At 52.9% G+C, this 26671-nt stretch overlaps 1 protein-coding gene across 8 annotated transcripts in view; it reads right to left on the minus strand.

The window, feature by feature from the left end:
- Window positions 1-17247: 17247 nt before the first annotated feature.
- Window positions 17248-26671, minus strand: part of MYO19 (myosin XIX) — a 54556-nt gene continuing 45132 nt past the window's right edge. For 5 of the 8 annotated variants that reach the window (XM_077312579.1, XM_077312584.1, XM_077312581.1 and 2 more), the window contains exons 21-25: window positions 23727-23893; window positions 22625-22754; window positions 21345-21430; window positions 19300-19602; window positions 17248-17678 (exon numbers count right to left, since the gene is read on the minus strand). In XM_077312579.1, coding sequence (XP_077168694.1) covers window positions 17550-17678; window positions 19300-19602; window positions 21345-21430; window positions 22625-22754; window positions 23727-23893 — 815 coding nt within the window. In that variant the 3' untranslated portion in view covers window positions 17248-17549. Of the gene's footprint in view, window positions 17679-19299; window positions 19603-21338; window positions 21431-22624; window positions 22755-22781; window positions 23052-23726; window positions 23894-25897; window positions 25942-26671 lie in introns of those variants that run through there. The other 3 variants (XR_013226886.1, XM_077312586.1, XM_077312585.1) reach the window with 3 other exon arrangements.

Consider the following 26671-nt stretch of genomic DNA (forward strand, 5'->3'; position numbering starts at 1 on the left):
AGGGATGGACCAGAACCAATGGGATGAAATTAATGCAAAAGAAATTCTGTGTAAACATCAGGAAGAAGTTCTTGACAGTTAGAGCGATTTCTCAGTGAAACAGGCTTCCTCAGGAGGTGATAGGTTCTCCATCTTTGGAGATTTTTAAAGAGAAGCTGGATAGGAATCTGATGGAGAGGCTGATTCTGCGAAGGTCCAAGGGGGTGGCAGGTGACAGTGGATGAGCGATAGGGTTGTGAAAGTCCTGCAGAATGCAGGGGGTTGGACTAGACGACCCAGGAGGTCCCTGCCAACTCTAGTATTCTATGATCTCTGTAGTCTGGATAGAGGCTGTAATACCGGCATATCTCCAGACTTGGCCTGGAGGTTGTTAGCCTTACACAACTTGAGAGCCAGTTGTAGGGCTAGCGCTCATGACTGCTTGGGAGGGCAGACTCCTTAGCATTAGCCTCCACTGAGGTCGCTCCCTGCCCCAAACCCCGCCCACTTTCGACTCCACCCCCAAAGTCCCCAGGTATTTCCCAACCTGGGGTTGGCAACCCTTACCATCTGCCTCCCCATCTTCTCTGGCTCACCTGTCCTGTTCCCTCCCCGTCCCCGCCCTATCTCCTGCGCCCTTTGCCCTCTCAAAGCCCGGCCTCCCTCTGACTTTTCTCTCCTCTCCTTCTAGTCATCAACTTGGTGAAAAGCGACCCTGAGCCGAACACCACGGACCTGGTCCCCCTGGTCATGCAAGCCATGGCCAGAGATGCATCATCGGCCACCCTTCAGAGGAGCTGCTGTGGAAGACTCAGACATTTCTTCCGGCGATAGTGGAATTATCGTGTATATTAGTAGAATTGTATATAGATATTAGATATTGTAATTAGATATTAGATATATTAGATATATAGATATTGTAATTAGATATTAGATATTAGATATATTAGATATATTAGGTTTTTAGGTGTATTAGGTATATAGATATTGTAGTTAGACATTAGAATTGTATATAGTTTTAAATTAGTATTATTCATTGCCTGGCAGTGTGGTAAGCGGCCAATGAAGACGCAACACCTGTACTTGGCGTAACAAAGGCCACAACTTTATTAACTGCCCCCTGACTTGGGGGTTGGCTTGGCACGAGGCGAGGAGTGATCCCCGTGCAGCCGTCCGGCTGCTAACCTGGGCACAAGGGGCGCCCTGGGTCCTCCTTCCTCCCAGCCGGAAGGAAGGCTCCCTTGCCCCTTGGATGCCCTCCCCTGGGAGGAGGCGGTTGATGGTTGTCGGGCGTCCACTGCATACAACCATCCCTACCTCCTGGCCCCGAGCCCCTGACCTTCCCAGCCGGGTAAGGCCGCACTCGGAGTTGGCCGATCTCTTATTGAGACCCCCAACCCCAGGGCCCAGGGCAAACTGGTCGCTGGCCAAACTACTCCACCTCGTGCCCCTATTCCGCCACTGAACGGGGGGAGTTTCCCCCCGTTCCCGCCAACCCCCCAGAAACCGACCCGCAAAGTAACAAGGCTGCCTTCAAACCATGCAGCCATAACTCGGTTCCGTAATCCGTCCCTCCGAAACACGTTAGACGCTGCGTGCGTGATCTCGATGTGCCGAATCACAGCCCCACCCAACTCGGCCATCAACTTCCGCACTTCACGATTAATTTTCTCCTTGGCCCGGTGCACTTTCTCCGGCCGGTGAGCATGTCTCCATGCTCTCCTATCCAGCTATTGCGACCATATCAAGTATGTCTGAGGCCAACGCTGCCGTAGCAGTCTCATGTCATCAAACGCATTGCGGTGAAGCTGCAGGCCCGTCGTTTCAGGCAGGTCATTCTCCCCCAGCTGAATCACCCGCATTGCCGGGGGCCCGATTCATGCACCTCGCGGGACACTACATCCAGTAGGGCTGGCCACTCCATGCCACGGTGACCGGACCACTTGACTCCAAGTTTCTCCTCCAGTCCCAGCTGGGACCCCCATCTGGACGCTCCGGCATACCGACTCGCCCAAAAGACGATGCTGTGACCCACGATCACAGCCACTGGCTTCAACGGGCTCAGTCCTGCAAACAAGTGACACGTCATGAGACGATCTCACGTTACGTAAGTTGCATAGGCCCCTGATTTCCACCGCCGAATGCTCATTAACTCCTCGGGCTCAGCCCCGTCCCTGAACACCTGTGTGACGGCGCCTATCCTAAAAGAGTGCGTGCCATACCACTCTGGGCGTAGGCCCGCTTCCCGCAAGCAGAGTTTCAATACTGCTGCGAACTGAAACCTGGACAGGAAAGAGCCATCCCTGTGGATGAGCAGAAGGCCTGTGCAGCCCGGTCGGGCGGACAAGTACCAGCAGAGATTCCGTACGGGACATGCTGCCCTGTGATCCGACCTGCGGAGGAAGACCGCGGTTCCTTTGCCCCCTTGGTCCGTTTTTGACCTCCTGACCCACAGCTCCACTCCACCTGCTGTGAACCGGACGTCTTCAAACTGGAGAGCAGGGGACCCACCTGCCCTCCGCGTTGACGCTACGATTTCAGAGCATCTGAACGCCCCGTAAAAGGCTAGCGTGAAAGCTGCCCGAAACAATTTCTCCTCAAACACCGAGGAACAGAGCGTCCAGAGCTGGGCTAAAATCCGCAGCAATATGTCCCTCGTTATTGGGCGCCTGGCTTCAGATGCTGCCCCCGCGGACCTCCCCCAACCCTTTATGGCCTTTCTGGCTAGAAAGGAAGAGTCAGGGTCCCAAGACCCCCATAGTTTGCTGAAAAACTTCAATCCGGCCATGGTGACCCTCATGGACCGATGGGACAACCCCCGGCCCTTCAAGTGGGCCAAATAGGTAAGAAGCAGCTCCTCCGACATGGGCCAAGGACCCCCACGCCACTCCCTGTGGGCAAAGGACACCTAGTCACTGGCCGCCCGTTCGTAGTTCCGCCGCGTAGAAGGGGGGATGGACCCCATCATACCGTCCCAAATCACGCGGCTCCAAGGTCCAAAAGGTCTTCCGGAAAGATGTCCGGCTCCCTCCGGGCTTGGGGGGCAAGCAAATGGAATTTTTCGACCTGCAATGGAGATAAACTGTCAGCCACCTCGTTGCGAACCCCGGTCACGTGGCGTGCCCTGAAAGTAATGTTCCCTCCTAAACAGACCAGGACTAAGCGCCTTACCAAGCGGATGACCCATTCGGTCCTAGCCGACTGCTTGTTCAAAATGCGAACTGCGGCCTAATTGTCACACCAGAACACGACCTTTTTATTCCTAAACTCGTCCTGCCACAGGACCACGGCCACCACTAATGGAAAAAACTCCAAAAACGTGAGGTCCCTGCGTAGGGTCTTGGACCACCAGTCTGGCCACGCTTTGGCACACCACCTGTACCGGAACAAGACTCCGAACTCCGCGCCAGCGTCGGTGTCAGAATGAACCTGCAATTCATTCCCGAGGTCGCAGTCTGTTTGCCAAATGGCGATCTCATTGAAGCGCACCAAAAAGGTGCTCCACACCTTGAGGTCTTCTTTGATGCCCTTGGTAACACGCAAGTGCTGGTGAGGCCGCGTCAAGCCCCTGGTCGCCTGCGGGGTGAATAGGAAGCAGCCGAAACGCCGATTGAATGTCGCTCTTGGGCAGCAGCGCACCAGGCCCGCATCCCCGGATCATGTCCACCGCATCGTCAAAGGATGCGTAGTGTACCCTGCACTCCTCATCCGGTATGGCGTCGTTGACGGACCCTCCGTACGGAAAGGACAAGTGGTGGATAATAATGAATTATCCAGCGGCCTTCTTCAGCACTACCCCCAGTGGCGACACCTGCAGGTTAGGTAGGGGCGGCCTGTCATAGAGGCCTGGCATGCGCCCCGCTAGACATTCCTTCCTCAACTTGTCCGCCACAATCTCCGGAAGGTCTTGTGCAGAACGGAGATTCTTGCACGCGGTGGGCATCCGCCCCCCTGTGAAAGGAATCCGGAACCCTTCCGTGAAACCTTTGGCCAAATACAACGTGTAATGTATTGAATTAATTGGGCCAATTGCCCCTTTAAGGCTTTGCAGACGTCTCCCTTGTATTGAGTCTATTTAAGTTGCACGTGTGTTTTATTAGCTGCTGGTTGTTAGGTGCCCCTGTGCATAATAAAGGGTTCTTGTAGAACGTGTGTCTCTCTCACTATTTAATACTGGCGACGAAGGTGGGATTTTGGCCCCCAGATAGAGAGTGAGAGAGAAGGAATGGCAACACAAGGGCACATTGAAGAGTTCGACGTGTCTGACCCAGGGAAGTGGGAAAGCTACGTTGAGCGGTTTGAATTTTATGCCATTGCGAACGGCATCACGGACGCCGACAGGAGGAGGGCCCTTTTCTTCAGTGTGTGCGGGGCTCGGACTTATGAACTGGCGATGGCTCTGGTGGCCCCAGCCCTATTGACGGCGACCTCAATAGAGAATGTTCTGGCCACGCTGACCGCCCACTTCAGCCCCCGGCCCTCGGAAATGGCACGGAGGCACGCTTTCTTCCTGAGGGGGCAGAAGCCGGGCGAAAGCATTGCCTCGTCCGTGGCTGAATTGAGGCAACTGGCCCAGCATTGCAACTTCCGAGACCTCGAAGAGGCCCTGCGAGACAGACTAGTCTGTGGTCTTCGGGATGAGGCGACACAGAGCAAGCTGTTTGCCCGACAGTCACTTACGTTCCAGGCCGCCGAGGACGAGGTACTGGCAGCGGAGGCGGCGGAGGCCAGCACGTGAGCAGTCAGGCAGGCACGAGGCCCCAGGGGCCCGACGGGCGAGCCGGAGGAGCCGCCAGGGGAGGAGACTCATCGCCTGCGGCCAGGAGCTGTGCTGGCCCGTAAAGCACCCACAGAAGAGCACAGTGAGAGGGCAGAGAGCCCCCAATGGTGTGGGAGCTGTGGAGGGCCCCATGCCAGGAGCTCATGCAGGTTTAGGGAGGTGCGGTGCCGGGCCTGTAAGAAGTGGGGCATATTGAACGGGTTTGCGGGGCAAAGAGAGGCTCCAACACAACGCAAGCGAAAGGCAAGGCGTGGTCGCAGTCAAGCTCCAGAGCCTGTGAGGTGGCCGTGGACGAAGAGGGAGAGCCCGAATACCTGGTCCAGAATTTGCGGCAGGAGTCGGCTCGGAAAATCACGGTCCAAGTAAAGCTCAACGGCTTGCCCTGTAACATGGAGGTGGACTCCGGTTCCGCGTTTTCAATCATCCCGGAGTCCTTGTTTGAGCGCATCCGACTCAATGGGAGTTTGCAGTTAGAGAAATTTGATCTGCCTCTGACTGATTTCCAGAGGAATCGGGTGCCAGTGATGGGAAAGGCCCGGGTGGTGGTGGAGTTCAATCAGTTTAAGGGCAACCTGACTTTGGTGGTGGTGAAGAGCTTGCTGTCCTCTGCGAGTGTGTTAGCACACTACGATGAGGCACTTCCTCTGATCTTGGCGTGTGATGCCTCTCCTTAGGGGGTGGGGGCCGTGTTAAGTCATAGGTTAGCAGATGGCCGTGAGGCCCCGATTGCATATTATTCCCGCACACTTTCGGCGGCGGAAAGGAATTATGCCCAGATAGATAGGGAGGCCCTAGCCATGGTCGCGGGGGTGCGGAAATTTCATGATTTTTGTTATGGCCGCCCATTTACCATTTTAACCGACCACAAGCCCCTTCTGGGTTTATTCGCTCCTCATAGGCAAACTCCTCAAATTCTGTCCCCCCGGGTACTCCGTTGGGCTATTTTTTTGAGTGCTTATAATTATGAGTTGGAGTATAGACCTGGGGCCAGGATGAGCCATGCCGATGCCTTAAGTAGGCTCCCATTACCAACACCGGCTGAGGACCCTTCCCCGGCACATGGGGTCATGTTGCTGGAGACCTTGCCAGCCCCACCGCTTCATGCGGGAGATATTGCGTCTGCGTCTGCAAAAGACCCAGTAGTGGCCAGGGTTTTGAACTGGGCATGCTGGGGGTGGCCAGCACAGGTGCCAGGGGACCAGTTCGGGCCATTTGCATCAAGACGGGCAGAACTGTCTGTTCACAAAGGGTGTCTTTTGTGGGGGGCAAGAGTGATTATTCCAGAGCAGCTGCGGTCACGAGTGCTGTCAGCACTTCACATCGGACATCCTGGCATGGTGCGGATGAAGACACTGGCCCGTAGTTATGTCTGGTGGCAAAAATGGACGCGGGCATTGAGAGGTGGGTGCAGAAGTGTGCTGCCTGCCAGGAGTCCCGGCCGCTGGCAGCTCATGCCCCGGTGCATCCATGGGAGACAGCCAGGGGGCCCTGGTCTAGGCTTCATATAGATTTTGCGGGCCCGTATAAGGGGCAAATCTTCTTAATTGTTGTGGATGCCTATTCCAAGTGGCTAGAAGTGTTGCCAGTCCCATCAATGACTACGCAAACAGTTATCAAAGAACTGTGCCGCCTGTTTGCATCACATGGCATCCCGGATGTAATAGTTTCGGACAATGCTGCACAATTTAGGGGTGCCGAGTTCGAGACATTTCTGGCAAACGGACTTGTGTGCCATGTGACATCAGCGCCCTTCCATCCGGCGACCAATGGCCAAGCAGAACGCATGGTGAGGACGACTAAGGATTCACTGGCACGGCTGGTGCACGGGGACTGGGGCCAGCGGCTTGCAAGTTTCCTGCTAGCCCAACATGTGACACCTTGCGTGTCCACTGGTCGTAGCCCGGCGGAATTATTTATGCACCGCCGCCTGACAACATTGCTGGACAGACTGCACCCAGATTTGGGGGAGCCCAAGGTGCCTGGAGAGAAGTTGGGAGGTCGGGAACCAAGGGTGTTTTTTCCATCTGACAGGGTGTATATCCGGAATTATGCAAATGGGCCTGTGTGGTTGACAGCGGAAGTCCAGGAGGCGACGGGTCCAGTGTCATATAGGGCAGTAACTCCAGATGGGGAGGTCTATAGGCGTCATGTTGATCAAATGAGACGGAGGGTCCCCACAGATAGCCCTGTTCGTATGGAAGAGGCCAATGGGCAGGGAGGTCTGGCATGTGACCAGGGAACCAATCTATCAGGAGCAGATCTAGCACCGAGTGTTCCAGATCCAGCACCAAGTGTGGGCAGCAAGGAGGCCGAGCCAAAGGGCGATGCCTCAGGAGAGCAGGGCATTCCCCCTGAGCCCCCAGACAATGAGGGCCCTCTACCAAGACGGTCACAAAGGGTGCGTTCGAGACTGCAGTATTTGAGGGACTATGTTGAATAGGGGGGGAAGGGGTGTAATGTATTGAGTTAATTGGGCCAACTGCCCCTTTAAGGCTTTGCAGACATCTCCCTTGTATTGAGTCTATTTAAGTTGCACGTGTGTTTTATCAGCTGCTGGTTGTTAGGTGCCCCTGTGCACAATAAACGGTTTTTGTAGAACGTGTGTTTCTCTCACTATTTAATACTGGCGACGAAGGTGGGATTTTGGCCCACAGAGAGAGAGTGAGAGAGAAGGAATGGCAACACAAGGGCACATTGAAGAGTTCGACGTGTCTGACCCAGGGAAGTGGGAAAGCTACGTCGAGCGGTTTGAATTTTATGCCATTGCGAACGGCATCACGGACGCCGACAGGAGGAGGGCACTTTTCTCCAGTGTGTGCGGGGCTCGGACTGATGAACTGGCGAAGGCTCTGGTGGCCCCAGCCCTATTGACGGCGACCTCAATAGAGAATGTTCTGGCCACGCTGACCGCCCACTTCACCCCCCGGCCCTCGGAAATGGCACGGAGGCACGCTTTCTTCCTGAGGGGGCAGAAGCCGGGCGAAAGCATTGCCTCGTCCGTGGCTGAATTGAGGCAACTGGCCCAGCATTGCAACTTCCGAGACCTCGAAGAGGCCCTGCGAGACAGACTAGTCTGTGGTCTTCGGAATGAGGCGACACAGAGGAAGCTGTTTGCCCGACAGTCACTTACGTTCCAGGCCGCCGTGCACGAGGTCTCTCTCACTATTTAATACAACGCATCCCCCTTCTTGGGATATTCCCTCAACCAGTCAACCAGGGGCCCCAACTTAATGGGGGTAGACGCCACCCGTGATAACTCAAGGGGCGTATCAAGCTGACTTGCCTGCCGCTGAAGGTCCTGCTCCACCCGACCCGCCGTCCTTCTTGCTGGCGAGCCGGGTCCCTCGAAAGGGCCCACTACCTGCCCCCTGTGCGCACGCTGTTAAGCTGTGGGCCCCCCCGCAGCCCTCGCATTTGTGCTCTAATTTGCAACGTTTGCGTTTGCACCCCGTGCGGTTATAATCCCAACACACGAAACCAGCCAGTTTCTTGCTGGGACCCCCGCCTTTCGATTTTTCCCTTTGCTGCCGGACGCTGGGACCGACCTGAACAATCCACGTATCGTGGTGTTTCAAATCCCAGTGTGCCAGAGGGTTGTGTGAGGCGAGCTCCCGGAATTCCCTATCATATTCCAGGGCCGCCTCGTCTCCCGCCAAGTCTCTGGCCTCCAACACATGTGAGGCATATTTACATAAGTGCCATCCCCGTTCGGGGTAGGCGGCTACAATCAGGGCCATATATTCTATAAAGCCCCGCATCCAATTATCGAAGGTCCGGTCTACCGGGATCCTATCCTTCTTGCGGGGCTCCTTGCGCTTACCCGTGTCGCCCCCTTTTCCCTGACCCCGAAGCATGGCTAAAACGTCCACGAAAAAACCCTCCAGGGCTCTCTCACGAATTTTAGGGGGTAGGTGAATCCCAGGCGGGGAATCTTTGTCCGTGAACCAGTTGAGCGGCTCCCTATCCCCCTTTGCTATGCCCTCTTCGTCCAGAAGCCGTGCGGCATCCTCTCTCCTTTTCAGAAGCCATCTAGGCAAACCTGGTATATAGGCCCCTTCGAGCCAGTACCAGCCCTCCCTTAAGTCCTCCTCACCTTCCCAGGAGGAGGACTCTCCAGTCGAGGGACTGTACTTGCACCTGCCCTTGTGGTCCTTGCGGCACGGGTGGTCCACCCTGGTGTCTGGCGTAAGGCCCCTCTTCTCCTCCGTAGACGTGCTGGAACCTGAAAAGTCTTGCGAGACAGAAGTGTCAGAAGTTCTGCTGCCCCCTGCTGCCCGGTTACGGCGCGCTTTGGCCTCCTGGGCAATGGCAGCAGAAAAACCTTCCCAGTACGCATCTTCCTTCTAGGGGGAGGAGGCAAGGCCGGCTCCGCCTGCTGCCCCGGGCCGAGCCGATTTTGAACGGGCCCTGGCAGAAGACCTATCCCTTCTACCAGCCCCCCGCACCCCCTTTTGCCCTGAAGAGGAGGGCCTGCCCACCCCCTGAGGAGTTTTCAGGACACCCAACCATTTGGCTGCCGCCCTGGGGGTCCGTCCCCCGGATGCCCAAGTTGTGGGGGGCCCCCTCCTGCCCCTGGGTGGACTGCCGTCCCCACGCGGGGACCCTGAGCTCCCCTTGGTCTCCCTCGGGACCGCCGCGGCCTGCTGGGCCTTGACCCTGCCCCTCCTGGGGCCTGGCGGCTCAGAGCCCCCGGCCCTGCCCCACGAGCTCCGTAGGCCCGACCGGGACCGCCGAGAGCCTTCCGGGCTCTGGGTAGCCCTCCCTAGCCGCGCCCGTAACCCCTCCCTCTGGCCTCCAGGGGTGGCTCCGCGGGCCCGCGGAACAGCCGCGGCCCACGCTTCTCGCGCCCTCAGCACGCTCGCTCGGCTCCGGCCCCGGCCCCTTCTGCTGCCCTCGGCCTCCTACTGGTCTCCCCTGCCTCTGGAGGCTTCACCCGGCCGGGTGCGGGAACACTGCCCATCCATCGCTGCTCCCGCGGGGACTGGTCCTCTGACGCAATTACTGCCCTCCCACGGCCCGAATCCCAAGCTCCGATCGGGCCGGACGGGCAAGCCGTGTCCCGTTCCCTCCCACCATCATTAGGCGAGGCCTCGAGGAGAGCTCCGGACAGCACACTGTCCTCCGGCTCCTCCAGAGGCAAAGGGGCGAGGTCCTCGCTTTGTGGCGCTTAAATACGGCGCTGAGGCCCGCCCCCTGCGTCGTCATCAGGACGCGCCAGCCCGCGCATCCCGGCTTCAGCCGGGCAGACGCATTTGCGTCTCTTGCCCGCCCTCTTGCTGCGGCAACCACGGCTGCCGCTGACTCGCGGCCGTTCTTAGTTTTACAAAAATCGTCCCATGTGTACCTGACGGATTGTGGATGAAGTAAAGGGCCGGGGGGGCGGGGGGAGATGGCGTCCTTCGTGTCCCACCTCCAGTTAGTCGATGGACCACATGTGGTCCGCGGCCCACAGGTTGGGGATCGCTACTCCAGAAGACCTAACTTCTCTCAGAAGAGATTTGCCTCTTGGATTCATTCCCCCCTCCTCTGCTGTCTCCCCCTTCAAGAAAAGAAAGAGACTCCTGCTGTGCTTGACTCCCCTCCCCACTCTGAGCTTCCCCAATCAAGTCCAGAACACTTTCTGTTTCAAATTGGAGGAATAGAGGAAGACCCGAGTTCAAATCGATTTAAATTCAGCAGGATCCCCAATGGAAAAAACAAAGTAAGTGCGGAATCAGCCCAGGATCACCTTAAAGTCTAACCAGACTTGTGGCAGGGGAGGAGCTTTTGTGAGAAATGGCTCCCTTTGTCAGATACCATTAGAAGGTGAGTCCACCTGTCCCTGTATCTTAGAGAGGGGATTGATTTCAGGTACTGAGTGACAATGCAAATGACAATGCAGAGAAAAAAGACCATGGTAGAAACGGTCTGATACATGTCCCTTCATCTTCCCACAACATTCCCAAAATAACTTTTCCCATTCATGATGCTTGGAAAGGCAGTTGACTTGGCAGCTTCCTTTTTCAGGGTGGAAGACTCAATGTCTCTTTGAAACTTTACCTCCCCCCCTTCGCCACTCAAATAATGCAGGATGCAGGATGCATTCAGGAGCAGATGCAAGGTGACAGATGTCTTATGGCAGCATAGGCAGGGCAGAGTTTTCAAATATTTGGGAATAGTAGGGAGCAGTTGGGAACCCCAGGGGGTGAGGTCTGTAAGTTGATGTCTGCAGCTTTTCCAAACAGAGATTAACAAGGTTACTAACAGTTGAGACAGTCAGAGATTTTCAAAAGGCTCCATCTCTGTAGATTCATGAATGCAGAGAGAGAGAGACATTACAGTACCAAAAGGACAAAGGGGCCTGAGGTCTGGGGGTGACAGCATGATTGTTATGCAAATTCAAAGTACTCAAATTCAAGGCTCTAAACTTAAAAGAGAGAGAAGAAGTGGTAAGTAGATGTGTATTGCTTGTTGCATTAGAAGGGTTGTCACTAGAGACACCTTTCTCTACAGACTGAAAAAGCTGGTTCAAAAACCTGGAGTCGGATTACAGAGAAAACTTCTGGGCAGGAGTTGGGAACCAAAAAGAAAAACCATTTGCAGTGGCAGTGGATTGCCATATTCCACCCAGAAATCACTAAACAGAAAAATAAAGATTAAACAATTCAAAAATGCAAAACCTCAAAATACAAATACCAAGAGAAAACCCTGGGAAGAATGTCAGAGACACTGACATAAGCATTATGGAACATCTACTCAGTATGGCATAGAACATACCTGGAAATTTTACCAAAAACAAACTTTAAAAAATAGATTTTGACAATAGAAGGAAAAATCCCTTATTGGCACAAGAGAGGAAGACAAAGAGAGGAAGATGGACATCCTTAAACCAATAACATTGCACAGTGCCAGGTTAGGTCAGGCAGAACTTCTAGTCTGTTGATTTTGGGGATTCAATCAGAAGACAATACCTATAAGAGCTCAGAATGACACAACAATAATGCAAGACAATTACCACGGGCACAACATTGTGGCTCAAACCCCCCAGCCGAGATTCCCCCCAGAGGTGGTGATGAAGCAACAGGAGTAGATCTGTGAAGAGCAAGTCTGTCGGCAAAAGAGCAAGGGGTGGTCAAGGCAGGAGCAGGTTCCCAGGAACAATTTCCAGGATTCTCTGGGGGAAGGTAGCAACCATGCGCAGTAAACAAAAATGCAGAAATGCAAAAATTCAGAAACACAAACAGTTTACGAATGTCCAGGGTGCAAGCAATTGGCACCCCAGTATGACAAGAACGCATATGCAAGCCCACCCTCCCCACATGACTGAGAAGGGAGGGGTTAGATTCCCCCCCCCCCAATCTTTCCTTTTGTGCTCTGGAGGAGCGTTTTGTGCTGATCAGGCTGTCAGGGGTGAGGCAGCCAGAGGTGGGAGTGAGGCTTGAGAGGGTCAGTCCACTTTTTCCTTTTCTTGAAAAATGCATAGTTCCTGTGATTGGATTTGATGATTGTATATATATATTGTTGTTGTTTTGAGGCAAAATCAGTGGACAGGCCATGAGGTTCCAAATATTCAGTTGGTTGCTGAAAAACAGGTGCTAGCATGCAAGCTAGTATTATAGGCAAGGTGAAGCCCTAGCCTAGATGACCAAAAGCAAAAGACTCCAAGCAAGATACTGGATGCCCGAGCAATGCTCTCAGCTTTATGGCTGGCCAGGATGAGGTGGGATCCATAAGGCAAAGAATCCGGGCTCCTGGAATAAAATCGGGCTCCGAGTCAAGGTGGCCAAGCATTGAAGCAGCAATGGCCTCCGGGCACCTCCTTCTCCTGCCTGCTGCCTCTCCTTTGGGCTGCCTCTGCTTGCCGTCCTGCAGCCCCAGAATTGTCTCCATCCCCCACCGATGGCCAAGGTTCCCCCAGCAAGAAACGTACCTCAGGTCTGCTACGGCCTCCATGCAGAGGATCATCCTCGGCTCCAGCCCCATGAAGGATTTGAGCATGATGTCCTTGGGGAGACAAAGGTTCCAGCAAGAGGGCATCAGAGATCCTAGGGCTGAGGCAGGGCTGCTCCTGCCCCCACACCCCTTCCCCCCCACACACAAATAAATATAAGGAATAAATAAATATGAATAATATAAATAAATAAATAAGAATGAATAAAATAAATGAATTAGAGAAAGAAATGGATACATTTCGATGCCTTGATTTGTGGGAAACTGAGGGAGGGACGGAGGGAGTGCAGACATGGACTGGGGGGGGGGGCAAGCCGGCCCCAAAAGGCCCCTCCCTCCCTAATCCCTCAATGAAGGAGGCCCCTGCAACGAAAGGCCCAGGAGCCACTTCTGGAGACTCACGACCAAGAACTGAGCCTGACGGAGCTGCGGTGGCTACGGAGCCTGAGGCCTGAGCTGACAGCAGCAGCCACCACATAACGGGACCTGTCAGGACCGGGTGGCCAACATCCAACAGCGCCGGGGAGAGCACGAGGGAGAGGAAAGCAGGGGGAAGCTCATGACGGACGAGCAAGTCGAATTAGGCTGGGAAGTTCAGCTCCTCTACAGACAGTTGGGCTGAAGGGAAAGCTCTTCCCCCTCACAAGGAATACACGCGGCCCCTCTGCTAGCACGGTGATGTCTGCCCTTCTGAAGCCGGAGGCCTCTGCTGGAGACTGCAGTCCCTGTTGTTGTCTAATAAAAGTGGATCTCCTAGTTTCCCCAAAGTCTCACTGCCTGTAAAGCTAACTCCACTTGAAATTTTGGGCCACTTATGGCTTTGATTTGGTAGGACCTTCCTGAAAGATCCTGATTTTTATTTACCAGGCCAAGCTTGAGAAAAGTCACTTCTGTTCCTATGTCTCCTTTTAACCATTGACAGTTTCACAATGTAAATATTCTTTACTTAGATCTTCCTGCACTTTCCAGACTCGCAGGAACCATGCTGCTTTGTCTGTCTGTCTGTCTATCCATGACCCAAAATAGGAACAGTTGCTGGGAAGGGCTGGCCGAAGCCCGTAGCCCAGGTGGGGCCCACCCGCACCCCTCCACCCCAACCTCAGCCTGCAAACCTCTACCGTCGTCTCTACTCTCCCTGCTCCTCTCTCGACGATAATGATCATCTCGGCAGGCAAAAATGGCTTCTTGGGAGGGTGGGCTCTGAGGCATTGCACCATTTTCCCCTCCTGCACAGGGTGGGTTGTTGTGCAGATGAAACAGGAGGGAAACAGACTATCAAGATCTGGGGAGGAAGCTCAAGCAAATGGGGGCACAAGTGGTATTCTCTTCAATCTTGCCCATCAAGGGAAGTGGAATGCGTCGGGGGAGGAAAATAATGGAGGTGAATCACTGGCTGCGTAGTTGATGCCGGCAGGAGAGATTTGGTTTCTGGGACCATGGGATAGGCTTTCTTGAGGAAGGCCTACTAGCACCTGATGGACTGCACTTATCGAAGTTATCAAACCCACCTGGAGTTATCAAACTCACCTCCGGCAACTGCATCTCACCGTGGCCCAAGAGCGCCCTCCTGAGGCAGTCCATGCAAGAGCCCCTGTTTGTGGGGTTTGCCGACTGCTGCCTGCAGATCGTGGGGCCCCCTGAGAAGGAGACTGAAGCTGAGACAGGCAGAGAGAGGAGGGGAGGCCCTGGTGGGGTGTCTGAGCACAGAAGGGCTCCCCTTGTTGCCAGCTGCTGGATTCGCAGTCCTGTCCTTTCTGAGAAGAATCCACTGCTGGGTTTGGGGACGGGAGTGTTTCTATACCAGAACCCGTTTTTCTTTTGTGCTTCAAAATCCACCTGCCAGGTTCTGCAGTCTTGGAAATGGTGTCCAAGAAGTGCTAGATTTGTCACAGGTGGAAAACGCCGCTTTGTGATTAAAGTAGGACCTCCCTCTCTGTGTCAAACCCTGATTTGACATTTCCTTGGGACTTGTGGTGAAGTCAGGCTTCAAACTCCACCTAGTGGGCCCCCTCAGGCCCCGATCCGCTTGGACACACATGGAAGACTTGAAGTGCACCCCAGGGTCATCTAGACTACCCAGGCTTCAGGAAGCGGTCTAGGTTGGAAGTAGCCAACAGTTCAAGGGAACCCCAGGGTCATCTAGTCCCTCCCTGGCTTCAGGATGCGGTCCAGGTTGGAAGTAGCAAAGTGCTGAAGTGTACCCAAGAGTCATCTAGTCCAACCCCAGCTTCAGGAAGCAGTCTAGTTTGGAAGCAGCAAAGAGTGGATGGGAACCCCCAAGGCCATGTCGTCAAACATCTGCCTTCAATCCCTGCTTTAGTATGAGGTCTAGGTTGTAAGCAGCAGACTTGAAAGGTACCACCAGAATTATCCAGTCCAGCACCTGCTTCAGGAAATGGTCTTGGTTGGAAGTAGCAAACACTTCAAGGGGAACCCCAGGGTCATCTAGTCCAACCCCAGTTTCTGGAAGTGGTCTAGGTTGGGAGTAGCAAGGAATTGAAGGGAACTTACAGAGACATGTAGTCTAACTCCAGCTTCAGAAAGTGGTCTTGGTTGGAAGTGGCAAGGAGTTGAAGGGTACCCCAGGGACATCTAGTCTAACCCCTGCTTCAGGAAGTGGTCTTGTTTGGATGTAGCAAAGAGTTGTAGGTTCCCCAAGGGTCACCTAGTCTAACCCCGGCCACAGTAAGCGGTCTGGCTTGGAAGCATCAGATGTTGAAGGGGAGGCCCAGGGACATCGAGTCCAAATCTAACTTCATGAAGCAGTCCTGGTTGCAAGCAGCAATGCTTTGAAGGCTCCTCCAAGGGCCATCTAGTCCAACCCCGGCTATAGGAAGCAGTCTAAGTTGGAAGCAGCAAAAGGATTCAAGGGAAAGCCCAGGGTCATCCAGTCTAACCCTGGCTTCAGGAAGCCATGTAGGTTGGAAGCAGGAAAGAGTTGAAGGGGACGCCCAGGTTCATCTAGTCCTACCCTTGGTACAGGAAGCGGTCTAGGTTGGAAGCAGAAAATACTTGAAGGGGATCCCCATGGTCACCTAGTCCAACCCCGGCTTATGGCAGCGGTCTAGGCGGGAAGTAGCAAATAGTTGAATGGGAGGGCCTGGGTCATCTAGTCCAACCCCGGTTTCAGAAAGCTGTCTAGGGTGTAAGGAGCAAAGCACTGAAGGGGACCCCAGGGTCATCTAGTCCAACCCCAAATCCAGAAAGGGATTGGAAGCAAGAAAAGTTGAAGGACTCAGGGTCATGTAGTTCAACCCGCGGCTTCAGGAAGCAGTCGAGGTTGGAAGAAGCAGAGTTGAAGGGATCCTGCAGGATCATCTAGTCCAGGGGTAGTCAAACTGCGGCCCTCCAGATGTCCATGGACTACAATTCCCATGAGCCCCTGCCAGCGTTTGCTGGCAGGGGCTCATGGGAATTGTAGTCCATGGACATCTGGAGGGCCGCAGTTTGACTACCCCTGATCTAGTCCAACACCTGCTTCAGTGTAGGTTGCAAGCAGATAAGAGTTGAAATGTCCCCCAGACACATCCAGTCCCCCCAACCCCTGTGTCTGGAAGCGGTGCAGGTTCGAAGCTGCAAAGTGTTGAAGGTGATGTCCAGTGGTCCACAACCCGCAAGCCGCGGCCCGGCGCCGGGCCGCGAAAGCCTTCTGCGCCGTGCCGCGGCTCCGTCTTCCCTCCCCCCCCCCCCAAAGCGAGAAGTTCACCAGGCTGCGAGCAAATCGGCCGCCAAAGCCGATTAGCTTGCGGCCCGGCAAGCTTCTTACTTCGGGAGGGGAGGGAAGAGAAGCTTGCCGATTTGCTCGCGGCCCGGAGGGGCCGGGAGGGGAAGCCGCAGCCGCTGGCATGGCGGCGGCGCAAACGCTCATGCGCGGACTGCCGCGCAAACGCGCGTGCGCGGCAGTCTGTGCATGCGCGTTTGCGCTGGGGCTGCCGCGCGTGCGCAGGCCCCCGGGCCGCCCTCTCCACCCACAACTCCACAGCGGTCCGTGGCAAGCGGAAGCTTGTGGACCGCTGATCTAGTCCAACCCCTGCTTCAGAATGGGGTCGAGGTTGAAAGCAGCAAAGGGCTGATGGAGACCCTCGGGGTCTTCTAGTCAAACCCCAGATTCAGGAAGCGGTCCAGGTTGGAAGTAGCAAAGCTATGAAGGGGATCCCTAGGGTAATCTATTCCAACCCCGGCTTCAGGAAGCAAACAAGGTTGGAAGTAGGAAAGACTTGAAGGGGACCCCAGGGTCATCTGGAGAAATGTCCTGAGCTCCAGAGCAGACGTTCTCCACCGTCAAGCTTGCAAGGTTCCAGATCTTCCTCATATTTGTTTGGTCCATCCCAAATTTTCCCCTTATCGCTTTCTGGATGAAATAACAACGGTTAATACACTGCTTGATGTCTTCGTTTCTACACCAGCCTCCTGTATTGCAGTATTTTTAGGCAATACTTTTGGAATTTATGTTATGTTTCCGATGAATCTGAGAAACACTATCACAGCTATTACCATTTCATATTCTGTATATTTTGTTTTTAATTGCCAATTAATCACTTCTGGACTGTACACAAAGCGCCGGATTACACAATTTATTTTTCTTTCCCTTGACCAAGGTAAAACTTTCAAGCCATTATTTCTTACAGGACAAAAAGGGTATTTCTTTGGTTCCGTGACCAGGATCCCCCATCACCCCTTTGGGACCCCCTTCTCCCATTGTTCCGTCTGTGGGGAGGGGTGTTCTGGAGCTGAAGAGTGCTGCTGCCTCCCCCCCCCCCCCAATTTGTAGGGTCTGTAGCATGAACAGTGCAGTTGAGCAAAAGAAGCAGCTGGACAAGAAAGTGCAGTTTAAATATTCTGAATGGTCCGAAGTTCACTTTTAGGCAGTGAGGAACTTGTGGCTGTCCAGCAGAATTTGGTTGAAGCCGGTCGTGAGGCAGGCGTGGCTGTGTGGCCGGGTGTCGGCATGAAGCAGCGGCGATTTCTTGCAGTGGAACTTGACTGAGCCCTGGGCAGGAAAGAGAGAATCATGACTCTTTATAGCCCACCATTCCTGGCTGGCTCAGGGGACTGGGGGAGGTGGCGTGTAAGGTAGGCGAGATGCCCCTGCTTCAGCTAGCTGAGCTCCCTTTAAAACTCAAACAAAATGGCAAATATTTACTTTTGGCTTGTGAGAATTAAGAATAGCCTGTTTATTGCATTTAAGCATGAACTGCTGTTTTGTCTGATTAAGCTCAAAAGAAGAAAAAGAAGTGTTGGCTTTTATACCCTGCTTTTCACTACCTGAAGGAGTCTCGAAGTGGCTTATAACCACCTTCCCTTCCTCTCCTCAACATGTGAGGCAGGTGGGGTGAAGACAGAACTACTCTGTGAGAACAGCGTTAACAGGACTGTGACTAGCCCAAGGTCACCCAGTTGGCTGCATGTGGAGGAGCAGGGAATCAAATTTGGCTCTCCAGATGAGAAGCCACCACTCTTAACCAGGGCAAGAGGCAATCTCAGCTGTGGGGTGGCTAATTTGCCTGCACTGTAGGTGACTGAAGGATGGGCAGACAGATGCAACAGAAGGCCGTTCGTTGTAAAGGGGTGCGGAAAGGAAGCAAGGCCAGAGCCGTGACACACAGAGTTGCAGCAGGCAGACTCTACTGCAAATAGATACTTTGGCCTTGGGGTAAATTTTGCTTAAGGCCTTCTCGTGCTTTGGGGGTCAGACGCTGGGCATGATCATGTTAGGACTGTTTCCTCCAGGGACTGCTGCAATTTTGAAGTTCAAGACCAGAGTGTAAATAAAGAGATTACGATTCAGTTACTCTCTCCAGGTCTCTGTAAGATGACAGGGCCTGCTTTCTGGTTTTAAACTTTCAGTATGTTTGTACTGTAACTAGTGTGAGGTCTGATTTTACTTAAATGTAATGAATGCAATGCTCCAGTAGGAGTAAAGCCAAAGCAGCAATGGGAGGCGGGAAATAGAACAGGCTCATCAAAGGAGAAAGGTGCCTAGCTACCAAACTGGGAACAGGACAGATTCTCCTTGGTGTCCGCTCTGGAGAAGGAATTTCCCAAAGCAGGAAGTCACCACGGGACAGGCCCTGTCCTCACTCCGGATGGTGAGCGATCTGGATGGACTACCAAGAACAAAGGCAGCGGCTTAAATACACCTGCCACTGCCGTACACCAAGTCCGCCCCCTGGTGCCCAGGCCCAGTCTCAGATGAGCAGCCGTGTGGGTTTGCAGTAGAATAGCAAGGCTCAAGTTCAGGAGCGACCTAAAGACAAACAAGGTGGGTGGGGTCTAAGCCTCTGAGGTCACAAGTTTTTATTTTGGGAAGCTTATGCCCTGGGAATCTTGTTGGTTTTGCAGGTGCCCCTGGACGTAGTCATGTGACTTCCCAATGGAAAGAGCTCTCCCACACCTGTGATCTTTCAGCTGGCAAAGCCGAGGGTTAAGCCTGGCGCCTCAGACACACACAGCGCAGGCAGCAGCCCTGAGGCACAGCTCCTGCTGAAGGGCTTCAAATGGCAGCCCTCCACCCTGTGTCTCAAGCCAATCGAGGGCAGGCAGATTAGCTTGTCCCACCACTTCGTAACGTGATGGAATGGCCAGCTTCTACCCAGAACGCTCAGCCGTACCTGTGGCGGTGCTCTGACGGAGGTGATGCCCCTCTCCAGCGTCTCGGCCTCAGCCTTGTGACGGGGGCTGCACCGTAGGACTTGGAGGCATGCCAGGAAGGTGAGCTCTCTCTGGAAGCCCCCCACGGTCACAGGAGCATCAGTCAGCACCAGCCCAAGAGGCCAGAACTGGATCATCGCTCGGCGTGGACCAGACTTCTCTGCCTCACTAGGAGCCCAGCTTGAGAAAACGGCCTCTCTGGAAACAGAGGGCTTCCCTTCAACATCGTCCAGTTCCTGAGCTGCCAGCATATCCATCTTTGCCTAGGAAGAGAAAAGCATTTGGATGTATTCAGGGCACCATAGAGCGGAGGAGGAGATGGTTTTTGTGCCCGCTTGCTTTTCTCTACCGGAAGGAGCTTTACAATCGCCTTCCCTTCCTCTCCCCACAGCAGACACCCTGTGAGGTGGGTGAGGCTGAGAGAGCCCTGAGATTACTGAAGAAGAGTTGGCTGTTATATGCCGCTTTTCTCCACCCGAAGGATTCTCAAAGTGGCTTCCAATCACCTTCCCTTCCTCTCTCCACAACAGGCACCCTGTGAGGGAGGGGAGGCTGAGAGAGCCCTGAGATTACTGAAGAAGAAGAAGAGTTGGTTCTTATATGCCGCTTTTCTCTACCCAAAGGAGTCTCAGAGCGGCTTCCAATCGCCTTCCCTTTCCTCTCCCCACAACGGACACCCTGTGAGGAGGGTGAGGCTGAGAGAGCCCTGATATTAAGAAGAGGAGGAGTTGGTTCTTATATGCTGCTTTTCTCTACCCGAAAGAGTCTCAAAGCAATCACCTTCCCTTCCTCTCCCCACAACAAACCCTCTGTAAGAAAGGTGAGGCTGAGAGAGCTCTGAGAGAACTGTGATTGGCCTTAGGTCACCCAGCTGCATGTGGAGTAAGGGGAGGAATCAAACCCATTTCTCCAGATTACAAAACAATGTTGGTTTTTGAACCCCACTTTTTATTCCATAAAAAAGATTCAAGGCAGCCTTCCCTTCCTCTCCTCATAGCAGATACCCTGATGTAGATGCAACTGAGAGAGCCCTGAGAGAACTGATTAAGGACAAAGGAAAAAGTCAAGAAATACTTTCTGATCCTGAATGGATTTTTTATCTGAACACATTGAATCCAAGGTTGAAGGGGAAAGGAAAACCTGTGTGTGACATTACTGAATTGAAAGCTTCTGAAGCAAAACTAAACATTTTGTGAAGCAAGTTAGTGAAGGTAACTTTTCAGACTTCTCATGCGGCAATGGACTAAAATTTGAGGAGGAAGGGAATGTACAATTCAATGTTGAAAGACACATCAAAGTACTGAACCTATTGCAGGTGGAATTTCAGAACAGATTCAAAGATGGAGATTTCACAGAATCAGAAAACAGAAAGAGTCCAGGAGCACCTTAAAGGCGGACAAAATGTGTGGCAGGGGATGAGTTTTTATGACTCACACATGGCTGCGCATCTTGATTTAAAGCAAAGTTTCACTTATGTGGGTGTAATTTGTTTTGCAATTCTTGCCCTTTGGCACCCACAGGTCAGGGGGTCAGGGGATAAGGACTCTCATTCCAAAGGCTCTGATTTCACCATGCCCTGGTATACCTTCTGGCATCTTTGCAATCATATAGGCTAGAAACTTGAGTTGGTATTTAAAGAAAGATTATTAAAAATATGAAGTCTGCACACCATACCTTCATAGAATAATAGAGTTGGAAGGGACCCCTGGGGCCAACCCCCTGCACCATGTGAGACACTCACATCCCTCTCGCTCCTCCACTGTCACCTGCCACCCCCTTGATCCTTCACAGCATCAGCCTCTCCATCAGATGGCTCTCCAGCCTCGGCTTAAGAATTTTCTTCCGCTCCAGGATACATTACCCTTGAGCAGTGGATAGTTGCTGTTCATTGCTTCACACCCAACCATCAAAGCCAATGCTTTTCCTGTCCTTCCTGGGAACCCAGCGCTCGCCCTCCCAGCTTCCACCCAACGGCTGGTCAGCACCGACCCCGTTTGTCCCTCACCTTCCATTTTCTCCATGTCCGTTTCACAACCGTAGCAGCTTTGCGCAGTCTCTGGAAACGTCTCCTGGCTAGCCATGCGCGAACAGCTGGCAAAGGGGGGGGGGAGAAGCATGTTGAGAAAATCCGCAGGGGTCCGCACCACAAAGCAAGGGGGGAAATGCCCCCCAAAACTCACAAGCAGGCAAGAGCTGGGATGGAGTGAATGGAAATCATACCCGCCCCAGTATACTTTCCCCGTCCCTATCTGTCTCCCCCACCTTTCCACCTCCCAATTAAAAGTTGGAGACTTCCATCACTCTTGCACCAAAATGTTTTAACCTGTGAGAAATACCCATTTTCAAGCCCCTTCCCCCTTTTGTTTCCACCCGAGATAATCTTGCAAAGGCCCAGAGCAGTTTTTCTGAATGTTTTCACCGTTGAGAACCCCCTGAAACATTCTTGAGGCTTCGAGAAACACCAGAAGTGGAGCAATCGTGCAGAATATGGCTGGGAAGCAGAGCTGTGGACATGCCCAGCTGGGGCCCCTCCCCTTCCCACCCCCTTCAGGGCCATCACGTCACCCAATAAATGTTTAACACATTTTATATAAAATTATCTTATATATTAACACCCCTCCCCTTTGGGAAACCCTTCCAGGGTCATCAGGAAACCCCAGATCTCACAGAACCCTGGCCTAGAGCAAGCAATCTCTCCTGAGAGCTGGTCACTGATCCACGAGTGAATCAGCCAGTCTGGCCAGAGTAAGGGCTGTTAGGAAAGAGGCTAGGATGCAACAGGGCTCGTGCAGAGAGGCAGTGGGCAGCCTCTCTTGGTGGGCCTTGGTCCCAAGCATCGCACCAGTGAAGATGGCGCAGATCTCAAGAGAGCGACTGCCACTCACAGCAGACACTGCAGAGCTAAAGCAATCACTGATCTGACTCTGCAAAAGGCAGCTCTCCAAGTGCTCAAAGGTTCCCGCTCTGGTTGTGCAACTGCACAGTGTGTCATGCCCTCCATGCCTGGCTGTGGGCCCTGCACTGACATCCCCCCCCCAATCTGTCCCATGCCCCTCAGAGGAAGGGCAGGATGTGCAAGGAAGGATCAGCCCTGTGACCCTGAGAATGCACTTTGCAGGATTTGGCTGGGCCCCCTCCCAGTCCATATTCCCCTGCGAGAATCCCTGCAGGAGCAGAGAACGCTTGAAACTGCCCTGCATTCTGCTGAAACCGCCTCGGATACTGAGCATTTGTCAGACACCTTTTCCTTGGTTCCCCCCACCCGCCTGTCACCTTTCCTCTCACCTGATTGGATGGCGGTGGCAGCCTGCCTCTGCTTTGCCTGCTTCCGCCTCTTGGACCGCCTCCAGCAGCACTGGATGCAGAAAGCACTCTCCGAGAGGGCTCGGGCACGCCTGGCCTCCAGGAGCTCCAGCTGCGAGAAGCAGCACAAAACCTCCGGGTGAAGCCAACCCAGCCACTTACAGGCAGGGACCGAATGAAGCAACAAGTCCAATGATCCCTGGCAAGCAGCAAAATACGGTCGCCAAGAGTCTGTACAATCGATATTCAGCGCTTCAATGTGGCAAAAGACCGAAATCATGCGCTCCTATCCTTGCGCTGCCCACACAGGGCTTAAATGGGCTCCTCAGCTCAGTTCTGGAACGTCATAAGGCATACGCTCAATGCCATCCTTGGAAACCTTTTTGGTGAAGGTTTTGTTTAGCTGTCCCTATTGAAAATAAGTCCCACACCGGTGGTTAGTCTGCTATTACTCACAGTGGAGACAGATGTCGCTTAGCGGTTACAGACACTGAGAACAGTATTTTGCTGACCTGCCAGTGGCACCAGATTATTGGACTTTTAAAAGGACAACGTCCCAAGTGCTTGAGAATCTAAGAGAGTCATGACCTGCCAACGAGTCGCCATCGAAAGTGGTGGGATGAAAATAGGAAAATAAATAAATAAATAGCCAAGCAATTCCACTGTCCTCCCCACCCAATGTATACATCGTGTCCCTAAAGGTGGGCATCAGTTGAAAGAGGCTGCCTTCTCCCCCATCCCTGCCTCGTTCTGTGACCTGGGTACTTATGTAAACCTGCATAGATGTGCATGAGGAAGGAATACCAGTTGAAGGCCACAATGACCCCCCCCCCTCCCCGGAATCTGTTTGGCCTCCAAATCCTGCCATTACTCACATGCATAAAGCCATGAGGTCTAGAAACTTGTAAACTGGCAAACCGAGATTCACTCGTAACTGAATTGTTTTCTGCTTCCACAGAAATGCCACATGGTTTTGTTAATAGTGCTGCTCATGCTGAATTTCAGGAGGGCCCTCAGTTCTGAATGAATTGCACACCCCTCCCCCCCTCCCCTGAAATCTCCAAAGTCCACCCTGTGTATTTACCATGGAGTGAGTCATAAATACTTTGGTTTTGCCACAAGACACGGCCCTGCTGCAGGTTTTTTTCCCTCCCGGCTGGAGCGGAGGAGGAGCATTCGGGTGCATTTCTTGGAGAATGTCCTGAGCAGTAGACTGAAACGTGTCACAATCATCTTGAGCTGGAGTCCAGCCTGCAAGAGGAGACACAAATGAGGCGATGTCTGAGAGGCTGGCTTTCCTGGCCCTTCCAACCTTGCTGCCATCAGGCCAAAACCCACGGATTTGTGTGCCAGACCAAGGACAAACCACATGCAAGGGAAGCAGACCTTAGCCCGGAAAGGCAGGACTGCCCCAATTCCAGGCCAAAGGGCATTATGAAGGGCACTGTGAAAAGAGCTTCTGCAGACGTAATCAAGGAGGCCTTATTGAAATAGTGCCTGACTTTAGAGATTGCACTGAAAGGTATACCCTAATTATACTCTATTTAATAGGGTGTACTACAGAAATTGAACCTCTTGTGGTGCAGGGCGGTAAGGCAGCCAACATGCTGTCTGAAGCTCTGACCATGAGGCTGGGAGTTCGATCCCAGCAGCCAGCTCAAGGTTGACTCAGCCTTCCATCCTTCCGAGGTCGGTAAAATGAGTACCCAGCTTGCTAGGGAGTAAATGGTAATGACTGAGGAAGGGAATGGCAAACCACCATTGAGTCATCCAAGAAAACGCTAGAGGGCATCACCCCAAGGGTCAGACATGACTTGGTGCTTGCACAGGGGATACCTTTACCTTACTACAAAAATTATGTTTTCACATATCATTACATCAGTAGACTGAATGGGAGTCCAAGTTATTGCTGCACTCTCTTGGGATTCACACCTCCTGCTCTCAATAACAGAGACAGGAGGATGTAAATCCCATAAATCCGGTGGAATCAGGAAGTAATAAAAAGCTTTGAAAACAGAGTGCCTGGATTCCAATTCTTCACTTTATCCTATTAAGACTTCTTTGGCAAAGTTTCTCTGATTTCTCCCTTCATATTCTCAGCATTTCAACTGGAGCAACTCCCTTTGAGCTAGGACATCCAAATACTTCTACCACTGATTCTGTGAAGGCTCAAGGGGGTGGCAGGTTACAGTGGATGAGCGAAGGGGTTGAGTGTCTTGCATACACGGTTGGACTAGATGGCCCAGGAGGTCCCTTCCAACTCTATGATTCTATGATTCTATATAGTCTTCAGTCTTGCAGGAAAATTTATTTCAAATTGATCCCAATCAATGTACTACAGATTGTAATAGAGTATACTTTTCAGTGCATGCTATAAAATCAGACACAACTTTAATGAGGTCTGTAATAAGGCTAGCATGCTGTAGTGGTCAAGATCAGTGGCTTCTAATTTGGTGAGCCGGGTTTAATTCCCTGCTCCTCCACATACAGCCAGTTGGGTGACCTTGGGCTTGTCACAGCCCTGTTAGATCGGTTCTCAGAGCAGTTTATGTTGCGGGGAGAGGAAGAGAAGGCGATTGTAAGCTACGTTGAGACTCCTTCGGGTAGCGAAAAATGGGTAGAAAAACCAAATCTTTTTCTTCTTCTACATCTGCACAGGCCTTTTTCACAGCGTGCTTATATAGTTTTTTGGCAGTTCCCTCCACTGCGATGTACTGTCAAAGCCAAGTGATCCATGGCTCACACCCTACTATTTACTGCCATGGATCACTGACAGTTTTATTTCTGACATGTCTTTGTGAACTACAAATGGGTTCGACGGGTTTGATTGGCTGGTTTGGCAGGGAGTTATCATGTGGCTGCGTTTGGATGCTATGACACAGTTTACTAATGTAACAAGATTAACTTTTGCTTATATATTCATAGAATCATAGAGTTGGAAGGGGCCATACAGGCCATCTAGTCCAACCCCCTGCTCAACACAGGATCACCCCTAAGCATCCTAAAGCATCCAAGAAAAGTGTGTCTCCAACCTTTGCTTGAAGACTGCCAGTGAGGGGGAGCTCACCACCTCCTTAGGCAGCCTATTCCACTGCTGAACCTGGCATGGTGGGAGAATTCAGGCCTCCTCTGTTGCACCTGAAAGCCACCCACCCACCCTCCTGTGTGGTTTAGGCCGACTTATGCATAGAGGTCTGCTGACACTGCATGTCGTTTGACTCCAAGATGGAGAGATCTGATCTAGCCTCAGCTTACCTGTACTGGCTGGAGAGATGACCAGGGTCTGTTAAAGGAACAGCCTAAGACAGAGAGGCAGTTTGTGGGAAAGAGTCCTGCAGAGAGGCAGTGTGTAGGAGAGGAGTCCAAGAGAGGTAGGAAGACGCAAAGGGTGTCAGGCAAGGAATCTGACAGGCACAGAAAGGGAAATTATGAAAAAACTTCACAGCAGTACGGACAGGGCACCCGCGTATGGTACACTTCATTTTACACAGTGCAGCTTTTAGTTTTACTTGGGGAGTGGCAAGGAAGCAGGCAGGGCACAGGAGTCAGAACTCCAGAAGTCCTTCCGTGGGTCTGCCCCGAATGCCAAGCATGCAGGGCATCCCTGGGGAAGTCCTAACAACAGAAGAGGGGGCAGGTGGGTTCAGGCTCATGGCCCATCTGATCTACTGCTCTGTGTCACACAGAGGCAAAAAATCAGGAGCTATCAGGAGGTCCACCAGCCAGGCCAGGACTCCGGAACCTCTCCCCCTAACCAGCTTGGTGTGGTGGTTAGGAGTGCAGACTTCTAATCTGGTGAGCCGGGTTCGATTCTGCACTCCCCCACATGCAGCCGGCTGGGCAACCTTGGGCTCACCACAGCACTGATAAAACTGTTCTGACTGAGCAAGAATACCAGAGCTCTCTCAGCCTCACCTCCCTCACTGGGTGCCTGTGGTGGGGAGAGGAAAGGGAAGGCAACTGTAAGCCACTCTGAGACGTCTTTGGGTAGATAAAAGCGGTATATAAGAAACAACTCTTCTTCTTCCA

The sequence above is a fragment of the Paroedura picta genome, chromosome 15, assembly GCF_049243985.1.
Source record: "Paroedura picta isolate Pp20150507F chromosome 15, Ppicta_v3.0, whole genome shotgun sequence".
NCBI classification, from domain to species: domain Eukaryota; kingdom Metazoa; phylum Chordata; class Lepidosauria; order Squamata; family Gekkonidae; genus Paroedura; species Paroedura picta.